This window comes from Erythrolamprus reginae, chromosome 12 (assembly GCF_031021105.1).
Source record: "Erythrolamprus reginae isolate rEryReg1 chromosome 12, rEryReg1.hap1, whole genome shotgun sequence".
Classification (NCBI taxonomy): domain Eukaryota; kingdom Metazoa; phylum Chordata; class Lepidosauria; order Squamata; family Dipsadidae; genus Erythrolamprus; species Erythrolamprus reginae.
The window spans coordinates 2,392,099-2,415,435 of NC_091961.1; the positions used below are offsets into that span (position 1 = coordinate 2,392,099).

Genomic DNA, 23,337 nt, shown 5'->3' on the forward strand with positions numbered 1-23,337 from the left:
GATCCTTTGGCCCTGCGCCCAGCGTGCCAAGTACCACTGGGACCACTTTCACTGGCTTATGTCAGAGTCGTTGCAGCTCGATTTTTAGATCTTCGTATTTCACTAATTTCTCTAGCTGCTTCTCCTCAATTCCGCTGTCCCCTAGGATTGCAATGTCGATGATCCATGCTTTCTTTTTCTCCACGATCACAATGTCTGGTGTGTTATGCTTCAGAATTCGGTCAGTCTGAAGTCGGAAGTCCCACAGTAGTTTTGCTTGCTCATTTTGGACCACTTTTTCGGGCTTATGATATAGAAACATAGAAACCTGGGAAGATTGACAGGTTAAAAAGACCTCCTGGTACTTATACTATTTCCTGTATTTTATCTTAGGGTGGATCTATGTTTATCCCAGGCATGTTTAAATTCAGTGACTGTGGATTTATCTACCACGTCCGCTGGAAGTTTGTTCCAAGCATCTACTCCTCTTTCAGTCCAAGGGGTGTGCATAAGTGCACTAGTGTGCCTTCCGTCCCCTGTCCAATTGTCTCTCCTATATCTCCTATATCTTTTCTTCCATTCATATATCTTTTCCGCTATTCTCCATTGACGTCTTTTATTCTCATATCTTTTGTTCTATCCTTTCTTTGATATATTATTATTTTTTAATATATTATGATTTGATATCATTACTTCATGTCTATTCTCTTCTATATGTATTGTGTATTGGACAAAATAAATAAAAAAATAAAATAAAAAAATAAATGATCCCACCCGTTCTTTGCCACTGGTAAATGGTAGTTCTGGTACAAGTTCCAGTGGATCATCTGTTCTTCTTCTTCTTCTTCTTCTTCTTCTTCTTCTTCTTCTTCTTCTTCTTCTTCTTCTTATTATTATTATTATTATTATTATTATTATTATTAATTAGATTTGTATGCCGCCCCTCTCTGCAGACTCGGAGCGGCTCACAACAAGAAAAAAAGTACAAATCCAATAGTTAAAAACAATTTAAGACCCCTTAATATAAAGTCATGCTGCTTCTTGTCTTCTTCCACAGTCTGCTGCCCTGTCTTTGCCAAGACCTCTGTCACAGAAGAATTTACTCCGAAAGAAACGGAGGCATCTCAAGTGCCAGCTCCAACATCAGCCACGATGAAAGAGCTTTCCAACAAGAAACAACTCTTCCAGGTAACGCAATTTCTCAGCTCTTGACATTCGAAAGAAAGAAATGCATTGAGAGGACTGGACGTCCTTCGGCAGATGTTATTTCTGTTGTAAGAGCAATTCTTGTAAATGGAACTGGACCTTTAAGTCCGAACATCACAAATCATTTATTTCAAATGTAGTCCCACCACCTGAGGTCCCACACCTCAAGGAGGATAGAATGGAACTGGAAAAGGTGCAAAAAACGGCAACAAGAATGATCGAGGACATGGAGCCCCTCCCTTATGAAACCAGGTTGCAATGCCTTGGTCTCTTCAGCCTAGAAAGACGGCGTTGAAGAGGGGACTTGATCGAAGTGTATAAAATCATGCATGGGATAGAAAAGGTGGATAGAGAAAAATTCTTTTCTCTATCACACAATACTAGGACAAGGGGGCCCTCCCTAAAGCTCACAGGTAAGAAAGTGAGGACAAATAAAGGGAAATATTTCTTCACCCAGAGGGTCCTTGGTTGATGGAATTCACTTCCAGAAGAGGTCATGACAGCTGTCAGACTAGATTCAAGGCAGGATTAGACAGATTCATGGATGCCAAGTGTATCATAGGTGGTTATTGAAATGGATGTCCATGTGCCACCTCTATGTTTGGTTGAGGAAGGCAGGATTCCCTTGAATACCATTTGTTGGGGGTCAAGGGAAAGGGAGGGTCTTGCCTTCTCTTTCTGCTCAAGATCCCCATGGACAATTGGTGTGGACACAGAATGCTGGACTTGATGGGCTTCGGCCCGATTCAGCAGGGCTCTTCTTAGGTTCTTATGTTCAGTACAGCATAAAGCTATACTAGGACTTAACAGAATAACAGTGGTGGAAAAGACCTTGGACGTCTTCTGATCCAACCCTTGCTCAAGCAAGAGACCTTATACCTGTGATGACGTGGAGCCATATTGCAGGGCATGTGAGACTTTACCATGTTTCAGCTCCAGTGCACACTGACCAGCAATGCGCATTGACCAGCTGATTTTCGGCCTTGGGAAAGGCCATTTTATGATCTGGATACTTCAGAGAAGTTTCCCTGAAGCCCTGGAGGCAAAAAATATCCTCCGACAGACAAACTGGAAATTTGGGAAAATACACTTCCAGTTTGCTGTTGTGCTATTTTTTGCACTTTGGAGGGTCGACCTCTGAACCCCCACTAACACCGACTGCAACTCATTCGATATGAGTATCCCAAGGTCTTTTTCTCAAGAGTGTTGTGGTTCAGCCTGAGTCAGATGAAAGACCAGCTGCGTCTCTGCTGGCTCCATGCCCGGGGGAGGATGAGAGCGAAGAGGAGAGTTCTGGGCAGTCAGACAGGGGAGATTACAGTCAGGAACGTGACGAGGAAGAATGACCTGGAAGGCCTGGGGAGGGGCTCTCTCAAGCCAGTAGCTTAGAGTCTCTGGAGTCATTGGATGACGAAGCACAAGCTATCATTAGCATGCGACAGAGACGCATAGATCAAAGGAGGAATCAATTGAAGAAATATTATCAGCGTTGAATGAGGAACACCAGGGGGTTGGGTGTGGTCCTCATTAGCAGGGAAGGGTTTATAAGGCAGGCAAACTCTTTTGGCAGCGTGGAGTGTTATCAGAGTGGAGTTGCTGTTATCTGCATTGTCTCTCAGCGTTTCTGTCCCTGGCTCGTGGCCTAGCAGTCTTGAAGACCCGTGGGAGGTGTATGTCTGTTATCTATAGCCTCGTCTTGGCATTAAGGATCCTGTGTTTCTGTATGAACCATTGCCTTCATGTATCCATTTGGAGTTCCAGTGTTTTCCTGATTTGTAAGGACATTTTCTGTTGGCTTCTTTTCTCTTTACCATTATAAAACTGTGTTTGGATTCTACCGGTGTGTCTGGCTTATCTTTTTGGGTTGGTCATAGCTTCCTGAGTGACCCAGACAGAACAAAGAGAAACAAGTTCCTACAGCTGGACCATCCCATTTTCATGTTACTGGCTACTGGCACACAACGCCGGATAATTCACAACACTTCCTGAACCATTTGGACAAACTTCATGAGAAAGTGAATTGGGGTGATGGGACTGACCATCCATTTCTCTCTTGCAGGTGCGGGTGATCGTCATTGAATGTCGACAACTGCAAGAAAACAACGTCAAGCCAGTGGTGAAAGTCATTATTGGAGATTATACATTCCGGACCAGAATCAGACGTGGAAACAATCCATATTATAATGAGGTTGGCATTCTGGATGTCATTTTCTGGGATTGGAAGGTTTTTCACAAGCATTTTGCTCAGTAAAAAAAAAGTCATCAAAGGCCAAACGAAAGTCCATCCTTGTGTGCAATTGCAAGAAAATAACATGAAACTTTGGTTTGCTTTTCTTGCAGACCTTCGTCCAAAATTTCAACGAAACCCCTCTTCGCCTTTTTGACCAGTTGATTACCATACAGGTAAGCAAAGTCCTTGTGGCCTCTTTTTAGACATCTGAATTCCATTTTCCTTCTTGTGTGTGTCCTTTTTGGCTACGCTAATGAAATATTTCTCCTGGCTGGGGTGAAGCTGCATTGTGGCAGCAGAAACAACACTGAGAATGAAATCCAAGTGCAGCAATCTTCAGTCCAACAGGACATTAATACAACTGAGAGTGTCCAGAAATATTTCACAATGTTTATGTTTATGCCTGTTATCTTGTACATGATTTGACAAATGGATGGATGGATAGAAATATAGAAACATAGAAGACTGACGGCAGAAAAAGACCTCATGATCCATCTAGTCTGCCCTTCACCCCGTTTGATGTGCTAGTGCGTTGTAGTGCAATGTTGCAGAGGAGTAAGATTATTGTCAGGTACAAGGAACCAACAACGAGACGTCGATTTATTTGCGGTACAGTAGTTACTTTATGGTTGCTCAGTTATAGACTGGAATCTTGCCAGACTAAAGCACAATCTGCATTAAAATTACAGATAGTTCATGAATTACCATTGTTCCTTTTCTATTTGCAGGCGTTTCCATTTTGTTATCGTCTCCAGGTCTTTCTTTTCTATTCTGCAGTCCTCTATTATAACAATTATTATAATGAGAATTTCTACCTGATCTTAAATAGGTGCTGAATTCCCGATCTGTCAGAACTGATGCATTTATAGGTGTTTTTAAGGTGAGCCACTTCTACTTTAATGGTGACTATATTTACTTATTCGGTAGACTTCTAGACTTGTTAACAATTTATTTATTTATTTATTTATTGGATTTGTATGCCGCCCCTCTCCAGAGACTCGGGGCGGCTAACAGCGACAATAAAACAGTGTACAATAGTAATTTGGTATTGATGATTAAAAATCAATTAATATAAAAACCAAACATACATACATACATACCATGCATAGAATTGTAAAGGCCTAGGGGGAAAGAGGATCTCAATTCCCCCATGCCTGGCGGCAGAGGTGGGTTTTAAGTTGTTTACGAAAGGCAAGGAGGGTGGGGGCAGTTCTAATCTCTGGGGGGAGTTGGTTCCAGAGGGCCGGGGCCGCCACAGAGAAGGCTCTTCCCCTGGGTCCCGCCAGGCGACATTGCTTAGTTGACGGGACCCGGAGAAGATCCACTCTGTGGGACCTAACTGGTCGCTGGGATTCGTGCAGCAGAAGGCGGTCCCTGAGGTAATCTGGTCCGGTGCCATGAAGGGCTTTATAGGTCATAACCAACACTTTGAATTGTGACCGGAAACTGATCGGCAACCAATGCAGATTGCGGAGTGTTGGTGTGACATGGGCATATTTGGGAAAGCCCATGATTGCTCTCGCAGCTGCATTCTGCACGATTTGAAGTTTCCGAACATTTTTCAAAGGTAGCCCCATGTAGAGAGCGTTACAGTAGTCAAGCCTTGAGGTGATGAGGGCATGAGTGACTGTGAGCAGTGACCCCCGGTCCAAGTAGGGCCGCAACTGGTGCACAAGGCGAACCTGGGCAAACGTCCCCCTCGCCACAGCTGAAAGATGTTTCTCTAATGTCAGCTGTGGATCGAGGAGGACGCCCAAGTTGCGAACCTTCTCTGAGGGGGCCAGTGATTCTCCCCCCAGGGTAATGGACAGACAGATGGAGTTGTCCTTGGGAGGTAAGATCCACAGCCACTCCGTCTTGTCTGGGTTGAGTTTGAGCTTGTTGACACTCATCCAGGCCCTAACATCCTCCAGGCACCGGCCCATCACTTCCACTGCTTCGTTGGCTGGACAATGCTTAATTTATGCTTTCTGCTCTGCTATCTTACCACCTACCATCCTATCACCAGGTCAATTTTTTTTCCCTGTTTAACCTGTCAACGAAATGTTTAACCTCTCAACCAAAAATGGAAGCCAATCAAGGAAAAAAGCAACCTAGAATTAAGAACGGGGAAGAAATTTCCTGACAAACAATGAACAAAGTCCTTTACAGCAGTGTTTCCCAACCTTGGCAATTTGAAGTCCAAATGTCTTCAAGTTGGGAAACACTGCCTTACAGCTCAGCCTGTGATTGTATCTTCTTCCCCCAACTTGCCCCTAGAAACACTTGATGCCATAAAATATCTAATCTTGATCTTCTGAAATCTTAGGAAAGACAGATAAGAAGAAGAAAAGAGAAAGAAGAACATAAATTCCCAACCCCCCTAGTCCTTCTTTTCTTTAGAGCAGCCAAACCCAAACCCTGCAACCGTTCTTCATATGGTTTAGCCTCCAGGCCTTTAATCATCTTAGCTGCTCGACTTTTTTCCCCCTTCCTGGGCCATTCCTTATGATTTGTGCCCTTCATTCTTCTTGCAGATTGAGATGGGGCTGGTATATGACTCTCCAGGTACGTCCTCCGTTCTTACCTTACGGCTTGGGGAATATGAGGGTTTCTCCTGTCACTGGACACCTATTTGTAGTCTTCTATAGAGCAGGGGTCTCCAAACATGGCAATTTGAAAATTTGTACACTTCAATTCCCATAATGGCTGCCTGGGGAATTCCGGGAGATTAATATTATTAATAATATTAATATTATCATTCTTTCTTTCTTTCTTTCTTTCTTTCTTTCTTTCTTGATTTGATTTTTATGCTGCCCTTCTCCTTAGACTCAGGGTGGCTTACAACATGTTAGCAATAGCACTTTTTAATAGAGCCAGCCTATTGCCCCCACAATCCGTGTCCTCATTTTACCCACCTTGGAAGGATGGAAGGCTGAGTCAACCTTGAGCCGGTGGTGAGATTTGAACCGCTGACCTTCAGATCTAGCAGTCAGCTTCAGTGGCCTGCAGTACAGCACTCTACCTGCTGCGCCACCCCGCCTCTCTTATTATTATAATATAATAATAATAATTAATAATAATAACAACAACAACAGAGTTGGAAGGGACCTTGGAGGTCTTCTAGTCCAACCCCTGCTTAGGCAGGAAACCCTACACTACTTCAGACAGAGGGTTACCCAACATCTTCTTAAAAACTTCCAATGTTGGGGCATTCACAACTTCTGGAGGCAAGCTGTTCCACTGGTTAATTGTTGTCACAGTCAGGAATTTTTTCCTCAGTTCTAAGTTGCTTCTCTCCTTGTTTAGTTTCCACCCATTGCTTCTTGTTCCATCCTCAGGTGCTTTGGAGAATAGCTTGACTCCCTCTTCTTTGTGGCAACCCCTGAGATATTGGACTTGAAGTCCACAAGTCTTCAAGTTGCCGAGTTTGGAAAACCCAGTTTTAGATGTTATTCCAATCTGTAAAGACAAAATCTACTTTGTTTTGAGCTGGGGTAGTGCCCCAAACCATGACTTGGGGCCCTTGGCTTTTTCAAGACCAACGCTAGAATAGTCGGAGATTCTATCCGACAACCAGATTCCCAGAGGTCTCCCATACAAGTTCCGCTCGATTTAGCTTCCAAGTCCACAAAAGGTCCAGATACACCTCCTATTGTTTCCCCAATGTGCTTTGTCTTCTTCTGTAGACAGGGGGATGAATACCTTTTTCAGGTGAACCCTGGTTGCAGGTATCTGAAGTTACAACCTGAGGCATTCCTTGAGACCAAAATAATGCTAAAAGCACCGGGCACTTTATTTTCTAGTGTTTCGACTTCCCGTTGAATTTATTGTCATAGTTGGCGAATCCTTTCTTCCTCAGGTGCTGAAAAAGCATGGGCGTGCATTATTGCATATGCGCAAGTGCCCACACCCATAATTCAATGCCTGGGGAGGGTGAAAACAGCTTCCTCCACCCCCCAGAGGCCTTCTGGAGGCCGGAGGCGGCCAGTTTCCCAACTTCTGATGGGCCCAGTAGGCTCTTGTTTCACCCTCCCTGGCTCCAAAGGCCGGAGTAGCGTAAAAACGCCCCCTCCCATCCCTCTGGAGGCCCTCTGGAAGCCAAAAACGCCCTCCCAGAGCCTCTGTGTGAGCCAAAAATCAGCCGGCCGGCACACACATGCACATTGGACTAAGCTAGGACAATGGTTCATGTACCAACAAATATGGCTCCGCGTGCCACCTGTGGCACCCATGCCATAGGTTCGCCATCACTGTCATAGTTGATGAATACATTTCAAAAAAGTGAAATCAGCAGAAATCATTTGAGGTGACCATACATTTGGGCCAATAAATATTTGAATGATGACTGACCCAAAATCATCTAGTTGGCTTCCATCCCTAAAATATAGCTATAATTCATGGTCTTCTAATCCAGCGTTTTAACCAGTAGACGAAACATTAAAATGGTTTTTGCTAACCAGGGAGCTCATAGATCCCATTGTGGCTGAATAATCCATTAGATTTGGCTGTAGGGATCGCAGTAGGGATCACTGAGGACAATTTAGCGAAGGCAAGTGTGGGTCAGTGTGTTTGTTATTTCCTTTTCTTTAGGTCATGCTTTGATTTCCAAATGGTTGAGCCTCTATGACCCAGCCAACCTCAATGCTGGATTTAAGGGCTATGTGAAGGTCACCCTTTGTGTCCTGGGAGCTGGGGATCGTCTACCGGTAAAGCTCTTATTGTTTTAATGCTCAGCGATATAAAATCATTATCCAGGGTAATTGAATATGATGATAGTTATTAAATTGTTGGAAAGGTAGTTATAAAAATGTTTGTGTTAGGGTTGCATCTTCTTTTTAAATATAATTTCATTTATTTAGCAATGCTGATGTCCAAATGTTTTAAATTTCATAGGGTAATTGAATAAATGTACTCAATGCGTTAAAAATTACAGATTAGTAACAAGGTCAAGAATCCCATTAGGGTTGTATCTTCATTAGACAAAAAAAATAGTGTGCAATAATGGGAGAGAGGGAGGAAGGAAGGAGAGAAAGGAGGAAGTGTTAAGGTATTCATGAACTGGGAGAGCCATGCTAACAAGGTTAGCCAATGAATAGGCGTAGCAACTAGGTCAGCCAATGGGAGCTAACCACTTCTGAGTCTGTGCAGAGAATCGAAACTGAAACTGGAAGGCTGGTTTGGCTCAGTTCACTCTGCTTTCTGTGTCCACTCTGCACTCTCTGTCCACTCTGAACTCTGCTTAAATGAAACTAACTGTTCTCTGCTGTCTATAACTACTTAAAGAAGAACTCTGCTTATGGTATTGTAAATTCATCTCTTACTATGTTTATAAAGAAGTTTATTAATCCAGCTGAATCAATCATCTGTGTATACTTCTGGTTTTGATTTTGGTGGGAGGGAGGGAATCTCCAAAAAGATTGGTCTAGTCATACTGCGGAGTTAATTTTTCTGGCCTGGTCTACCTGTTTGGGCTCACAGGGTCTCATTTGGCCTTGAAGCACATTAAATGACCACTGTGGGCTAGTTAAACACAATGTTTGATGTCTCACTGAATGATCCTCTCACAGCTATGGAATTGCCAATCCTGAAAGTGGTTATTAAGCAAGATCTACCTATGTACCTGGTCCAACGTCTTCAAAATCCTTCTACCTTTTCTTCATGAGCTAAACATGGTGTTCATAGCTTTTCTTCCTTCTAATTCTCTCTGTGTCTTCCCTACAAGTTGGGCTAGAGACAGTGACTCGTGGTCTAAAGTCATTAAGGAAATCTCCTTGATTTGAGATAGATTGGAACCTGGATCTTCCCATCCAACACAACGTCTTGTCAGAATCTAGAACATTCAGACGCATTTTGTGGATGGAGATCTATGAACATTGCAGTGGATTAGCTTACAGGTGGATTGGTTGATTCCTTCTCTACTCTGTGTAGGATTTGGACCAGCCAACCGAGACCGGTGAGGTAGAATCCAATCTTCTACAGCTAGCAAGTGTGCCAGCCGCACGCACAGCCTCCCTCCAGCTGTACATCTACCGAGCTGAAGATGTGCCGCAAAGTAGGTGCTCAGGTCAACAAATCACCCCTTTGCTCTACTAAAGAAATTAACGGCGTTGCCAGAGGGAGGAATCTGGGTACGGATGCAAGAATGAGGGGGTGGCAATTGTAGTGTTGGGTTTTTATGGAACATTCCTTCCACCCGAAAGTCAATGGTGACTGGATTTAAATCCTGCTTCAGACAAACTGCTTTTCTGCAAGGAGCCACATGCAAGCCGAGAATTAACAGACCTCGTAATTTCCAACCACCACCACCACCAATACACACACCTTTAATAATGTGGGGTGCTAAAAATAAGCCTCTTCCTTGCTTTATAATTAGCCTGTTGCTTGTTATCCTTTGCAGTACAAGACGGCACGGTGACACCTTTCAAGGCTTCACCTGTGGAGCCTTTCAACATCTCCGTAGATCCTTGTCTGGAAGTTAATTTTGCAGGACGAGTGGTGGGTGTCATGAAAACTGGAGTTCACTTTTCTTAGCAGAATTATTACTTTTAAGAGACACCTATGTGCTATTAGTAAGCGGCTTCGGCTTGGACTCTTGGGAGCGTGCCAAACTTCCAATCAAAGATAAGATAAAGTAAGGTAAGGTAAAGTAGGGTAGGGTAGGATAAGGTAAGGTAAGGTAGGGTAGGGTAAGGTAAGGTAGGATAAGGGAAAGTAGGGTAGAGTAGGGTAGGGTAGGATAAGGGAAGGTAGGGTAAGGTAGGATAGGGTAAGGTAGGGTAGGGTAAGGTAAGGTAGGATAAGGGAAAGTAGGGTAGAGTAGGGTAGGTAGGATAAGGGAAGGCAGGGTAGAGTAGGGTAGGGTAAGGTAGGGTAGGGTAGGGTAAGGGAAGGTAGGGTAGGGTAGGATAAGGGAAGGTACGGTAAGGTAGGGTAGGATAGGGTAAGGTAGGGTAGGGTAGGGTAAGGGAAGGTAGGGTAAGGGAAGGTAGGGTAAGGTAGGGTAGGATAAGATAAGGTAGGGTAAGGTAGGGTAGGGTAGGGTAAGGTAACATAGGGTAGGGTAGGGTAAGGTAAGGTAGGGTAAGGTAGGGTAGGGTAAGGTAAGGTAAGGTAAGGTAAGGTAAGGTAAGGTAAAGTAAGATAAGATAAGATAAGATAAGATAATACTATAAAGTGTGGCAGGTCAAAGACCCCAACTAAAATGGCTTCAGCCTGACACCTTAGTTATCGCAGGGGAGTCACATTATATAAACCTGGCCGTGTGACCCTTGACCTCAGATTTAGAAGTCAGAGTGACATTCTGCTGGACTATTTGCCTTGCCTGCCTGCCTGCTCTTGATTGGTTTTCTTTCTTTCTCAATTATGTTCAGCTAAGGACCAAGGTGGTTTGGGGCGACACCAACCCCGTGTGGAACCAGATGCTCTGTTTTCCCATGCAGGTAAGCTGGGGCTGAAAATAAAGGATGGGATGACACTGACTGCAGGTTAAATGTATCAATAAGCAAGAGGACACCCAACAATATAGGTACTTAATCCATCCCATGACCAGGTTCTTAAGTAGAAGTTTGTAAGTAGAAGCAATTTTTCTGATAGGAATCCATGTAAAAGCAAATAATGCATGCAATTGGGGAAACCACAGGGAGGGTGGAGGCCCTGTTTCCTCCGAGGAGATTCCTAGAGAGGCCCCACGGAGGCTTCTCCCAGCCTTTTCTGGCCCTTAATCCAATCATACTATCACACCATCACACATAACAGTCAGAAAATGTTTGGCCATGGGTTAAGGCCTGGTCTTCAAGGGTTTTCTGAAGGCCAGTAGGGCAAGGGCAGTACGGACTTTGGGGGTTAGTTGGTTCCAAAGAGCTGGGGCCACCACAGAGAAGGCCCTCCCCCACAGGCCCGCCAACCGACATTGCTTAGTCGACGGGGCCCGTAGAAGGCCACCCCTGTGAGGTCTAATTGGTCTCTGGGAGGTACGTCCATAAATAGTCTGGGAATCCTCTCCTACACATAAAGATTTCCCTGGTGAGGGATGCCAAAAATGTTATTAGCTATAGTATAAGGTGGCTACAGCTAACTTCATGGAGAACTTAGCCACCTTCTACAATGGTTAAGAACCATTGAAATCGCCTACGATGTCTTTATTTTTTCTTTGTATTTTAACTGCAGTTGCCTTCTCTCTGTGACCTCATTAAACTCACTATAATGGATGGGTGAGTACCAGCAATTTCTGTCATTTTTTTCCCCATTGTGATATTACATAAAACTTGACTGTTTGCCCCAAAGTAGCAAATGAAGCATTTACACCAGTGTTTCCCAACCTTGGCAACTTGGAGATATCTGGACTTCAACTCCCAGAATTCCCCAGCCAGGAATAGGGGAGGGGGGAAAAACCTCCTTAAGGTTTTTCTGTTTTAAATTGTAAATCATCCTTCCCCATGACAAATCAATTCTTCACGATGAAGCTTTATTGATTTTTTTTTTAATTGGTGAAAACAATATTGGAGTACCATTGCACATTTTAAGCAAAAATTGAAATTAGCCCTAGGACAACATGATGGTATCAGGATCACCAAAATGGTTATGGTCAAAAACACATCAATCTGGTTTATTTCACTGCCCATGATTGAGAAGCATATGTATCAATATCAACTTTATTTGATTAGTCAATCGACCATATCAAAGCAAGAAAAAGGACCACATCGGTCATCATAAAACTGTGACTGGTTAAAATACAGTAAAATTGGCTAAAATAGAGGGAATTTGAATAAATAATAAGTTAAAATGCAGTATAATAAGCTAAAATTGAGTAGTAAAACATGAGAATATAACTTGTGCAAAGGATTATATTAAACAAAACTAAGATACTGATATAAAATATTCTTAAGTAAGTTCATCTCCTTTGTATATGTATAGCAATAGCATTCAAACTTATATACCGCTTCACAGTGTTTTACAGCCCTCTCTAAGCGGTTTATAGAGAGTCAGCCTCTTGCCCCCAACAGTCTGGGTCCTCATTTTACCCACCTTGGAAGGATGGAAGGCTGAGCCAAGCTTGAGCCTACTGAGATTCGATCTCTCAAACTGTTGGCAGCCAGTGATCAGCAGAAGTAGTACTGCTCTCTAAACACTGTGCCACCAAGGCTCTTGTTTCTATATACATCTTTATTAGGGGTCCCCAAACTTTTTACACAGGGGGCCAGTTCACTGTCCCTCGGACTGTTGGAGGGCCGGACTATAAAAAAAAACTATGAACAAATCCCTATGCACACTGCACATGCCTTGTTTTAAAGTAAAAAACAAAATGGGAACGTACTATTTAGAGGGGGGGGGGAGAAGATCTGAAATTCATATATGTTTATGTTTTGTTTTTAATTTTCTTTTGTTGACATCTGATTGGCTATACAAGGTTTTCTTGGCTTATAGAAAAATGTATAAAGAAAGAAGGAAGCACTTTGGCATAATGGTTAATAAGTTAGAAATATAATTGGTGTTGCACTTTTTGAAGGAACATTAAGGAGGGAATTTAATTAAAAGAAAATGAATGTAACTGGATGACAAAATTAGAAAAAAAAACCTTTTGCAACTTTTTTGATGATTGATATTAGTTACTAACAAAATACCACATTTTATTCATGGAAAATTAGATGGTACACTGTGTTGTTTGAATGTACGTTGAGAGAAAAATTTAAAAAAATTAACACCCCCCCCAAAAACAGTCTTTCCTTCCTCTGTCCCTCCATTTCATTCTTCCATCCTTTCTTCCTTGTTCCCTCCATTTCTCCTTCTTTCCTTTCTTCCTTCCCTCCTTCATTCTCTCCACTTCTCCTTCCCTCCCTCTCTTTCCCTTTTCTTTCTTTCTCTCTCTCTTTTCCCTGTACTCTTGTCACTCACTTGCGGGCCAGATAAATGGCCTCAGTGGGCCACATGATCTATATCATCTATATCTATATGTCCCTCTCTCTCTCTCTCTCTCTCTCTCTCTCTCTCTCTCTATCTATCTATCTATCTATCTATCTATCTATCTATCAAGAGAGAGATGAGAGATGATATATAGAGAATGGATGGATGGATGGGTAGATGGATGGGCGGACGTACAGAAAAACAGACAGACAGACAGATATCCATATCGATATCAATATAGAAGAAGATATAGGTATAGAAAAAGATATATTGTATATATATATATATTATGATATATCATATTTTTCAGCGTGTAAGACGCACCTTAGTTTTTGGGGAGGAAAATAAGAAAACAGCTGATTGGCGGGTAGCTTGGCCTCCTGCAATAACCCCAATCAGCTGTTCCTAGAGGTGGATTTTAGCAACAGGTTCATTGGTTGTGAGCTCAACCTGCGCCTTTCTTTTTTTTTTCTGCCTCTGAAACTTCAATTGCAGAGGCTCTTTTTCTGAAGTTCCATTTCAGAGGCTTTTTTCAGCCTCTGAAACCTCCATCTGAGAGGCTGGGCAGGGCTACATTCAGAGTACAAGATGCACCTGGATTTTCACCTTCTTTTGGGGGGGGAAGGTGCTTCTTATACTACAATAAATGCGGTAGATAAAATTATTTTTAAAGAGAAAGTGCGGAAGGGTTTGATTCTAACTCCCATCCCATCAAAAAGGATATTTCTACAAGGGATTTTTAAGCATGAAATATTGTCAAGACTCCCCGTATTTCTGGAGGCGAAGACTCCATTGTACCCCTTGTTTCCCCCAGGGCAGAAGAAGGAGATGGCTTTGTTTTGGGTACCGCCTTCCTCAGCCTCGCCCAGATCTCTTGCACAGGAGCGGAAACAAAAAGTAAGAATAGTCTGGTGGCTCCACTCCCTCTAACCTTCCAACTTCCCTTGAGCCTACAGAATTCAGTGTTTGTTCCCGACAAATACCTCTCCCCACAACGCCTCCTTAAGTCTCATTCCCTAGGTGTGCCTGGTGATCTAAGATCTAAGTATTGCCCACAAGATCATATGCTGCAACGTCCTGCCTGTCGGCGACTACTTCAGCTCCAACCACAACAACACAAGAGCACACAACAGATTTAAACTTAATATTAACCGCTCCAAACTTGACTGTAAAAAATATGACTTCGGTAACCGAGTTGTCGAAGCATGGAACTCATTACCGGACTCCCTAGTGTCATCCCCAAACCCACAACACTTTACCCTTGGATTATCCACGGTTGACCTCTCCAGATTCCTAAGAGGTCAGTAAGGGGTGAGTACAAGTGCACTAGAGTGCCTTCCGTCCCCTGTCCTATTGCTCTCCTATATTTATTTATTTATTTATTTTTATTTATTCATTTGTCCAATACACAGATACATAGGAAGAAAAATAGACATGTGATAATATAAAAGAGGGAAAGTGAACTAAGAGGAGAGGATAAATGAAAGGAAGAGAATATATAAGATAGGTGAAAGAAAGAAGAGACAATTGGACAGGGGACAAAAGGCACACCAGTCTCCTATACCTTTCTTCTATTCCTATATCTCTTCTTCTATTCTTTCATTGATATGTTCTATTCCTATAACTTCTCTTCTTTCTTAGATATCTTCTTAGAGTCTGCGGAGAGGGGCGGCATACAAATCTAAATAATAAATAAATAAATAAATAAATAAATATATTTTACTATGAGTATCTCCTCTATAACCTTCATCATGTATTTTACTATGTATATATATACCCACTAAAACCCTCATTGTGTATTGGACAAAATAAATAAATAAATAAATAAATAAATAAATAAATAAATAAATAAATAATAAAAGCTGAGCGAGACACTCTTCTCATGAGTGGCGTCCTCCATCTGAGCTGATCCTGCCTCCTCTGCACTCTCCAAGCCCTTGCATCAGAAGGGAGGGGTAGTTTATGCTCCTGGGCTGAGTTCTGTTCCTCCCTGCATGCAGGCACTGCTAATTGTGAACAGCCTGGCCTGGCCTGACTCTGCCCTTCCCCAGTTTCCCTGAAGGCCAACAGAGCTGCCCTCTCAATCGTCTTCAGTTCTTGCTCTGGGTCATCTTTCAGCAGAGTCAGACTCGGACAGGGGCCTGACAGTTTGCCTCTCTGCATTAAAAGTGGGTCTAAACTGATCGGTCAGATTTGGGAACTGGACTGAGGTGTCATTCAGGAAATAAGCCAAGAGAACTCCTCAGCCGATGTACTAATTCATTTTTCTCCTAAACTCCTTGTGTTTTCAGAAGAGGCTTCGGGGTTCATGCCTTGCTTTGGACCGAGCTTTCTCACGTTCTACGGAAGCCAGAATGAGTTTCTGAGTCCAGATGAAACTCCTGAGCAACACAGGACTCAGGCGGTAAACCTGTCCCATTAACCTAGCAAAGTTTCCTTAGGGGAGGTCGAAAGTGGACTGTCCATTTGTCTTGCAAGACACAGTAGCTAAAAAGCTAACAGATTGATTATGGCCCAGACTTTGGGAAAGAGGTCAATCTTGCCTGTCTATCCATAGGTTTAGGGCTATTCAGAGTGGAGTGGAATAAGAAATAGAATGGAATGGAATGGAGAGGAGTGGAATGGAGTACAATACAGAATGTAATGTAATGGAGTGGAGTAGAATATGGAATGGAATGAAATAGAATGGAATGGAGTAGAATAATGAATGGAAAGGAATGGAGTAGAATACGGAATGGAATGGAATATAGTGGAATAGAGTGAAGTGGATAGAATAAGGAATGGAATGCAGTGGAGTGGAGTCGAATAAGGAATGGAATGGAATGGAATAGAGTGGAGTGGAGTAGAATAAGGAATGGAATGGAATGGAATAGAGTGGAGTGGAGTAGAATAAGGAATGGAATGGAATAGAATAAGGAATGGAATTTGAGTGGAGTAGGGTAGAGTGGACTGGAGTGGACTGGAGTAGAATAAGAAATGGAATAGAATGGAATACAGTGGAGTGGAGTAGATTTCTTGAGAGTTATAACAATTAATCAGTGGATCAATTTGCCTCCAGAAGTTGTGGGTGCTCCAACACTGAAGATTTTTAGAAAGAGATCGCACAATCCTTTGTCTGAAATAGCCTAGTGCCATGATGGCAAACCTGTGGCACACGTGCATACACATTCCAGGTTTGGCACTCAGTGCCAAAAGGGTTAGCGGTCACTGGTATGGGGTGTCCTGCTTGAGCAGGGTGTTGGATTTGAAGACCTCCAAGGTCCCTTCCAAATCTATTATTTTATGTGTGTTGTGGTTGGTTCTGGCCCAGCTCCTGCCCCAGGGAATGGGGAGGTGGATGCAGGGGAAACCTCAACATGTCACAGGCCTGTGTTATTGCCGATAGAGTCAGTTCAGAGTTTAGTTTCCTTGGACGAAGAAGAAGGTGGGAGTGACTTGGAAGAGGGGGGCTTGGCACACAGCCCACGAAGTCAATCTCCATTATCTTCCATTGATTCGGATGAAGATGTCTTGGACCCACGCAAGCGCAGAATTATGCGTAGAAGAGACCAAGTAAGAACATATTACAGGAGATAAGAGAGGCCACCTGTGTTTGGGTGGGGCTCCAGTAATTAGGGCTGCTGCTATAAATAGCAGCATGTGGGTTTGGCCGTTGTGGAAGAGTATATGATCGCAGTTCTTCGGGAATCGTGTGTTGCTGTTTTCTGGACTTTGTTGATTTTTCACGCCTTTGAAAACAAAGCAGAGCAAAGTGTGTGTGTGTGTGTGTGTTTCACTTCGTGGAAGAAGAAGGGCTGTGACGTTTCTTCACAGCTGCAAGCTAAGTACTTAAGGACTGATAAGGGACTTATACAAACTACCAGGTTGTTTTGGGACGAGTGCTCTTTGCAATACAAAAAGAGTGCTTCTTTTATTTTGAATTTTGTGATAAAGAACATTGTTTTGAATTTTCAAACGTGTGTGTGTCTGAAATTTGTACCCTTGAATTTTCGGGAGGCTCCCATCAGAGAGAGCCCAGCAGAACATATGTGCGTGTCTATTCTCCGTATCTCCACACTTTTCTCCAGGAAGAAGGAACCACGTACCGTGGGAGAGTTCTTATGGAGCTGCAGACTATCAGGGAACCAATCCCATTTCAGAAAATTGAAGACATCCCCGGAGAAACTGTTAAAAAGATGCAGGTAATCTGGAAATTATTTTGCAAAATATATATATATATATATTTCCCAGAACAGAAATATGTTGCAGACTTCCCACAAAGTTGCTTCTCGGCCTTACGTTCAAAGGGCTTGTGAACTTCCTTCCAATTGCTCTTTGTGATCTTTTTGATCATCGGATGGGTGGAAGGTGTTCCTGTTAGTTTTCATCCCTCTATAGCTTTCACGGTTAACCATAATTCCCAGCCAGGAAAATCCAGAAAGTAATCCAAAAGATGTATAAACAGCAGTGTTCCCTCTTAATTTTTTTTTGGGGTGGGCGGAAAAGTATAGTGTCTGAGCGGCAGTCCCTTTGGCACTGGGCGGCACAGAAATAATAAATAAATAAATAAACACATACATACATCCTCTCTTTTTTCTATCTGTTTCTCTCTCTTCCTCTCTTCCTCTCTCTCTCCTTCCCTCTCACTCTTTCCCTCTCGGCTTCTGGGCAGGTTTGGAAAACTCTGAGTTGATGATGATTTTTAAGTGAGCGATTGCTCACTGCTCAGCTTAGAGGGAACTATGATAAACAGTGTAGAAATATGGGCATTCGCTGGCTGGGGAATTCTGGGAGTTGAAGTCCAGATATCTTCAAGTGGCCAAGGTTGGGAAACACTTCTTCTAGGTTACCCTCGTATTTAGGCTATTGGCTTAATATTTTTAACGTATTTAAGAGTTTTAATAGAGAGCTCTTTTGAATTTCCCTGGTTTTTTTCTCAAGTCTTAGGTGGGCAGTATTGATCTTGAAATCATTGAAATTAACCAACCCACGAAGGTGAAAACTGGCAAAATGTAAGATTACCCCTCCAAAAAAAATATCTGCCCCCACCCCGCTTGAGTTTCCTGGATTGCTAAAGTTCCATTGTGGAAACCTCTAGTAATTGAGCTTTAATCAATTAATCTGCTTTAAGCTGAATGAATGGAAGTAGGAATATGTGGTCAAATTTACAAACCTAGTAAATCAAGAAAGAAAGCAAGTAAGTAAGAAGTTAGACATGGAAAATTATGCGGGGAGAACTGAGCTAACCTATAGCTTTGTCGCACAACCCATGACAATTTTTTTTCAGCATTTCTTGCCTCATTTCCGATATGGTCTATGCGTTGTCTTTTATTCTGCTACCATGTTGGCTGATATCATGGAACCGGTCCAGTTTGAGGTCAGCCTAGGGAACTACGGGAACAAATTTGACGAGACTTGCAAGCCCTTTGCCTCTACTACTCAGTACTGCCACGCTGTCTATGATGGTAAGCCAGGGAGGGCAGAAGGAGGAACGAGTGGAGAGGAATCAAAGTCTCCACGCCATCGTACCGTTTCAGTACGGCTTCACTTCGATACCCTGTTTCCCTGACAATAAGACGTACCCCGAAAGTAAGGCGTGTCAGAGGTTTTGCAGAATTTGCTAATATAAGGCACCCCCCGAAAATAAGGCATAGTCAAGTTTACATACGGTACGGAGGAAAAACATACGGTACCATTCAAAGCTGTTCATAGTGGTACCGTAACGATGTGGCGTCTCCTGCTGGCCCCTTCCATCGCTTTGTACCGCCCAGTACAGCAGACACAATCTGCTGCTGTCTCACCGCCATTACAGTCTCCACTACAGTGCGTAGACTGTAGTTCCTCTGGTGGCCGGAAGCTGCAATAGCGGGAGTATACTGTTGTACCATATAAGTGCCATCGTTTGTGTGTGTGTGGCAGGTACCGTACCGTAATCAGTGTACCGTACGATACACTTTCTTTGGGGGTGTCAGCTTTTCTGCCTGTGAATTTGTCTTATTTGAGAAATATAAGGCACCCCCCGAAAATAAGACATAGCACAACTTTTGGAGCAAAAATTAATATAAGACAGTGTCTTATTTTCGGGGAAACACGGTAGCATCTTGCCATAAGGGGGGGGAGGGGAAAGGGGGGATATAGGGTGGGTGGAGAGGGGCGGCATACAAATTTAATAAAGAAAAAAACGGAAACAGCAATCAGAGTCAAAGGTTGAACGATTCAAGGTCACCAGCATGGCAGTGAAGGACTGCAAAAAGTTTTACTACCGCACAGTGGGTGTGACTTATTTTTTGGGTGTGGCTTGCTGGCCATGTGACCAAGTGGGAGTGGCTTGATGATCACGTGACCCGGGGTGGCTTAAAGGCCATGGGGCTGGCTTAAAGGTGGCCAACTTGACGTCACTCAAGTCAAGGGTTTGGGTTAGGGTGCCTGGCCTCTCCTCTCTATTTACTATTTCTGAACATCCAAAATATACCACTTAATTCTATGTTTATATGCCATATGTGTACATACATATTGCACACAGACACACAGACACACAAAAATATACATTACCAACTATATAAACTGCTTGTGTATGTACACACACACACACCAGCACGCACAGCTCTTCTAAAATTATACACATTCAACCTCATTTCCTTTGATAGGGAAAAAAAACCCCTGAGCCCAGAAGGGAAAAAATAGAAACAAATTCAAAATTTTTCTACCTGACCAAAACTTTTTCTAATGGTTCTCCATAGCTGACCATACCTTTAGAAGCCCATCACTACAGCATGGGTACGAAATGCAAACCATCAAAGAGGCACCCAAATGGGGGAACTGTTACTAAAACACCCAACTGGAATATTGTTGGACATTACCAAGATGACTAAGGGAGATAAATGCTCCAGGAAAAGGGAAAAAGACAGGGTTACGTGGGAATATTTAGGTCTGGCTTTGCTTACACTGTAATCACTTACATTTAGTAAAAGCCGACCTTTCACTACAAACGGAGTCGAGGGTCTTCTTTTCCTAAGGAGCTGTGTTGGGAGAAGCCTGACACTCCAATAATAAATAAGGACTAGTGACATCATTTGATCCTCAATAGCTCCCTCATCAACCCCATGCAAAACCAGATTGCTTCTTGTTGCAGGTAATTTCTACTATTACCTACCGTGGTATGACACTAAACCCATGGTGACCATCACCTCGTTCTGGGAGGATGTTAGCTACCGTGTGGCCTGCACAAACACCCTCCAGTTCATTCATGACAGGCTGGTAAGCTTCAAGAGGAAGGGAAGCAGTTGTTAAGCAGTGTGCAGAGGGATCTCTGAGTTTTCAAAGTTATACATACACAGAGGAAACGTGGATATTCAGCTGACAGCCCAGAGATACGAGTAATGGTTCAGTAATAAAAGCCAGATACATTAAGTGTATACAAGTCTACGGAGAGGGATGGCATACAAATCTAATAAATAAATAAATAAATAATAATAATAATAATAATAATAATAATAATAATAATAAAATTTTATTTACTTTGGCAAATATCTTAGTCAAGAACAGTCCTAGTCATACACAATTAAATCAGTCAATACGTATACAATACTTACTTGTTCAGCTTACAAATACATAAACCAGTATTTAACACACAGTTTCTACTACAACAGCCACAGAGAACATAAGAGAAATAGCAAAGAGCCACTTCTGGCTCCCTCTGGTGGCCATCCATAACACTAACTCTTAAAGCAATAGTATTTCAATACATTTAAGCATACATTGTTGGCTTGTTTTATATATTGCCAAACCCAACGAGTTATGTAGATAGTACAAGTGAACTGTTAAGTCCTCGACTTACAACCTTACCTGGGGTGACAATTTGCTTCATGTTTCCTGCGCTCTCCTTCCTGGGTCACCCACCCACCCACCCACCCCGGTCTCAGGCTGGGTACCTAGGCAAATGGGGGCTGCTAGAAGCATAAATGCTGCCAGCGTCACTTCCACCCACGCCTTCTGCTTGCACCTCAGGCAGGAGGTGGCCGCGTGAGGCTGGAGGGGAGCCGGGCAGGAGAGAGGGAAGCTTGTCCGAGGCTAGGAAGGATGAAAGAGGAAAAAAGCAAGGAGCGCAGCAGCAGCAGGGGAAAAAAGGAGAGCCGAAACTAGTAATTCAGGACGCCACCGATCAGCTGGAGCTGCACACAAATCTTCATTTCCGAAGGGGGAACTGTGTTCCACCCCATCCTGCCTGCTGCCCACCCCTGCTTTCAACTATAAAGGTTGGAAGCAGGTGGATAGGTTTAGGAAATGGTCTGCATTTTGGCCCCCAGAGTATTGGCTTCCCTTGAAGAGATACGGATGACAACAATCAATGTGTGCTTCTTCCCCCCAACAGAAAAAGAATTTGGATGCTCTTAAAACCATCCACCAGCCCCACGACCCGTCGGTGGCTGCAGTTTGGAAGAAGCTGCAGAAAGAGTTGGTCGAACACTGCAAGTAAGCTTTCGTGGACTGAAGGAGCTACTCCAGTGGTGAAATAGAGTTCCCTCCCCTAGTGGTTCGGAAGGGTTTGTACATGCACAGAGGGTTTAAAGAAAGAATATGGCAATGTCCAGGCGGGAGGGGTGGAGCCTTGTGCTGCCACTGCCAGTTCTCTGAACCACCAATGGCCACTGCTACTGGTGCGCCCAAACCGGGCCGAACTGGTAAAATTTCACCCTTGAGCTACTGTAACAGGAATGTCGTTTTTGAGGACAGAACCAAGCAGAAACTCGTTTTTGTTCTTCCATTAGAGCAGGGGTATGAAACTCAAGGCCTGTGGGCCAGATCTGGCCTGCGGGGTCCTTAGGTCTGGCCTGCAGTGCCCACCTGGAAACAGCAAAGGATCAGGGCACATGGTGCCTCTGTCAGTGAAAATGGAGCTTAGGGGAGGATCTGGGCACTCTTTGGCTGCAACAGCCTCCTGTGGCCCTCTGCCAGTGAAAACGAAGACTGTCATCTGCACCCCACCCCCTGAGCTCAGTTTTTGCCAGCAGAGGGGTAGCCAAAGAAACTAAAAACAAAACAAAAGGAGAATTGTTTCCCCCTTTTGCACCAGAGCATGCAAAAAGGGACAGGAAAAGAGAAAGGGAAAAAGAGGAGAAACAAAGAAAAGAAGGGAAGATGGGAAAAGAGCAAGGGAGAAGGAAAAAGAAGGAAAGAGGATGAAGAGGAAATAAAAAAGAAGAAAGGGGAGAGGGGGAGGGGGGAAAGAAGGAAGGAAGGAGGAAGGAAGAAAGTAAGGAAGGAAAAGGGGGAAAGGAAAGAAGAAGAAAGGGGGAAGGAAGGAAATATTTCTCCCTCCTTTTAATGACCCCATAATTCCTTGTGGGGTGGAGTCTGGGCAACTGAATGTAGCTGAGCGTTTACTTGCCCATTGCCCTTCCTGTAGCCAATGTGGAGTTTTTGTTCAGCAGATATATTCTCATCATGCCCAGAGAGAGAAATATTTGCCTCTACCTAGGGTCGAACTCCCTGCCTCCTGATTGTGAGGCGAGAGGTGCCCCCTCTAGGCCACTGCAGCCCTCTTCTGAAACAGTCTCAAAATTGGGAAAGCATTATTTCCCTATATCTACCTAGTTCTATCTCCACAGGACATCGATCTCCTGAGCCACCCTGAGTCTTCTTTCCCCTTGCTCCATCTTCAGGAAGCCTTTGCCAGCCTTGGAGGTCCAGAAAGCTGTGAATGTCCTTGATAAACAGCTGTGGAAGCTACGGATTCGAGTGCTTCAACAGATCGGCAAAGCGGCGGAGAAAACCAACTCGAAAACCCCCCTGCATAAACTCATCCCTAAAGTAGAAGGTTGGCTGAATCGGATTGCGTCCGTTGCAATTGAGGTACTCTTTGTTGCAGCTTTAACCGGGTGAAAAATACAGGAGGGCTAGACCAGTGATGGCGAATCTATGGCACAGGTGCCACAGGGAGCCATAACCGCTGGCATACGAACCGTTGCCCTAGCTCAGCTCCAATGTGATGTGTGTGCTGGCCAGCTGATTTTTGACTCATACAGAGGCTCTAGGAGGGTGTTTTAGGCTTCCAGATGGCC

At 43.5% G+C, this 23,337-nt stretch overlaps 1 protein-coding gene across 1 annotated transcript in view; it reads left to right on the top strand.

Annotated features, from left to right (window-relative positions):
* The window catches only part of FER1L5 (fer-1 like family member 5), an 85,863-nt gene that overhangs the window by 13,549 nt on the left and 48,977 nt on the right, over positions 1-23,337 (top strand). Inside the window, exons 6-20 of the mRNA XM_070765618.1 lie at positions 1,037-1,167; positions 3,245-3,373; positions 3,526-3,588; positions 4,245-4,295; positions 5,932-5,962; positions 7,988-8,103; positions 10,768-10,836; positions 11,564-11,607; positions 14,112-14,194; positions 15,589-15,701; positions 17,365-17,478; positions 18,564-18,741; positions 20,409-20,533; positions 21,648-21,748; positions 22,939-23,128. Coding sequence (XP_070621719.1) covers positions 1,037-1,167; positions 3,245-3,373; positions 3,526-3,588; positions 4,245-4,295; positions 5,932-5,962; positions 7,988-8,103; positions 10,768-10,836; positions 11,564-11,607; positions 14,112-14,194; positions 15,589-15,701; positions 17,365-17,478; positions 18,564-18,741; positions 20,409-20,533; positions 21,648-21,748; positions 22,939-23,128 — 1,538 coding nt within the window. The remainder of the gene's footprint in view (positions 1-1,036; positions 1,168-3,244; positions 3,374-3,525; positions 3,589-4,244; positions 4,296-5,931; positions 5,963-7,987; positions 8,104-10,767; positions 10,837-11,563; positions 11,608-14,111; positions 14,195-15,588; positions 15,702-17,364; positions 17,479-18,563; positions 18,742-20,408; positions 20,534-21,647; positions 21,749-22,938; positions 23,129-23,337) is intronic.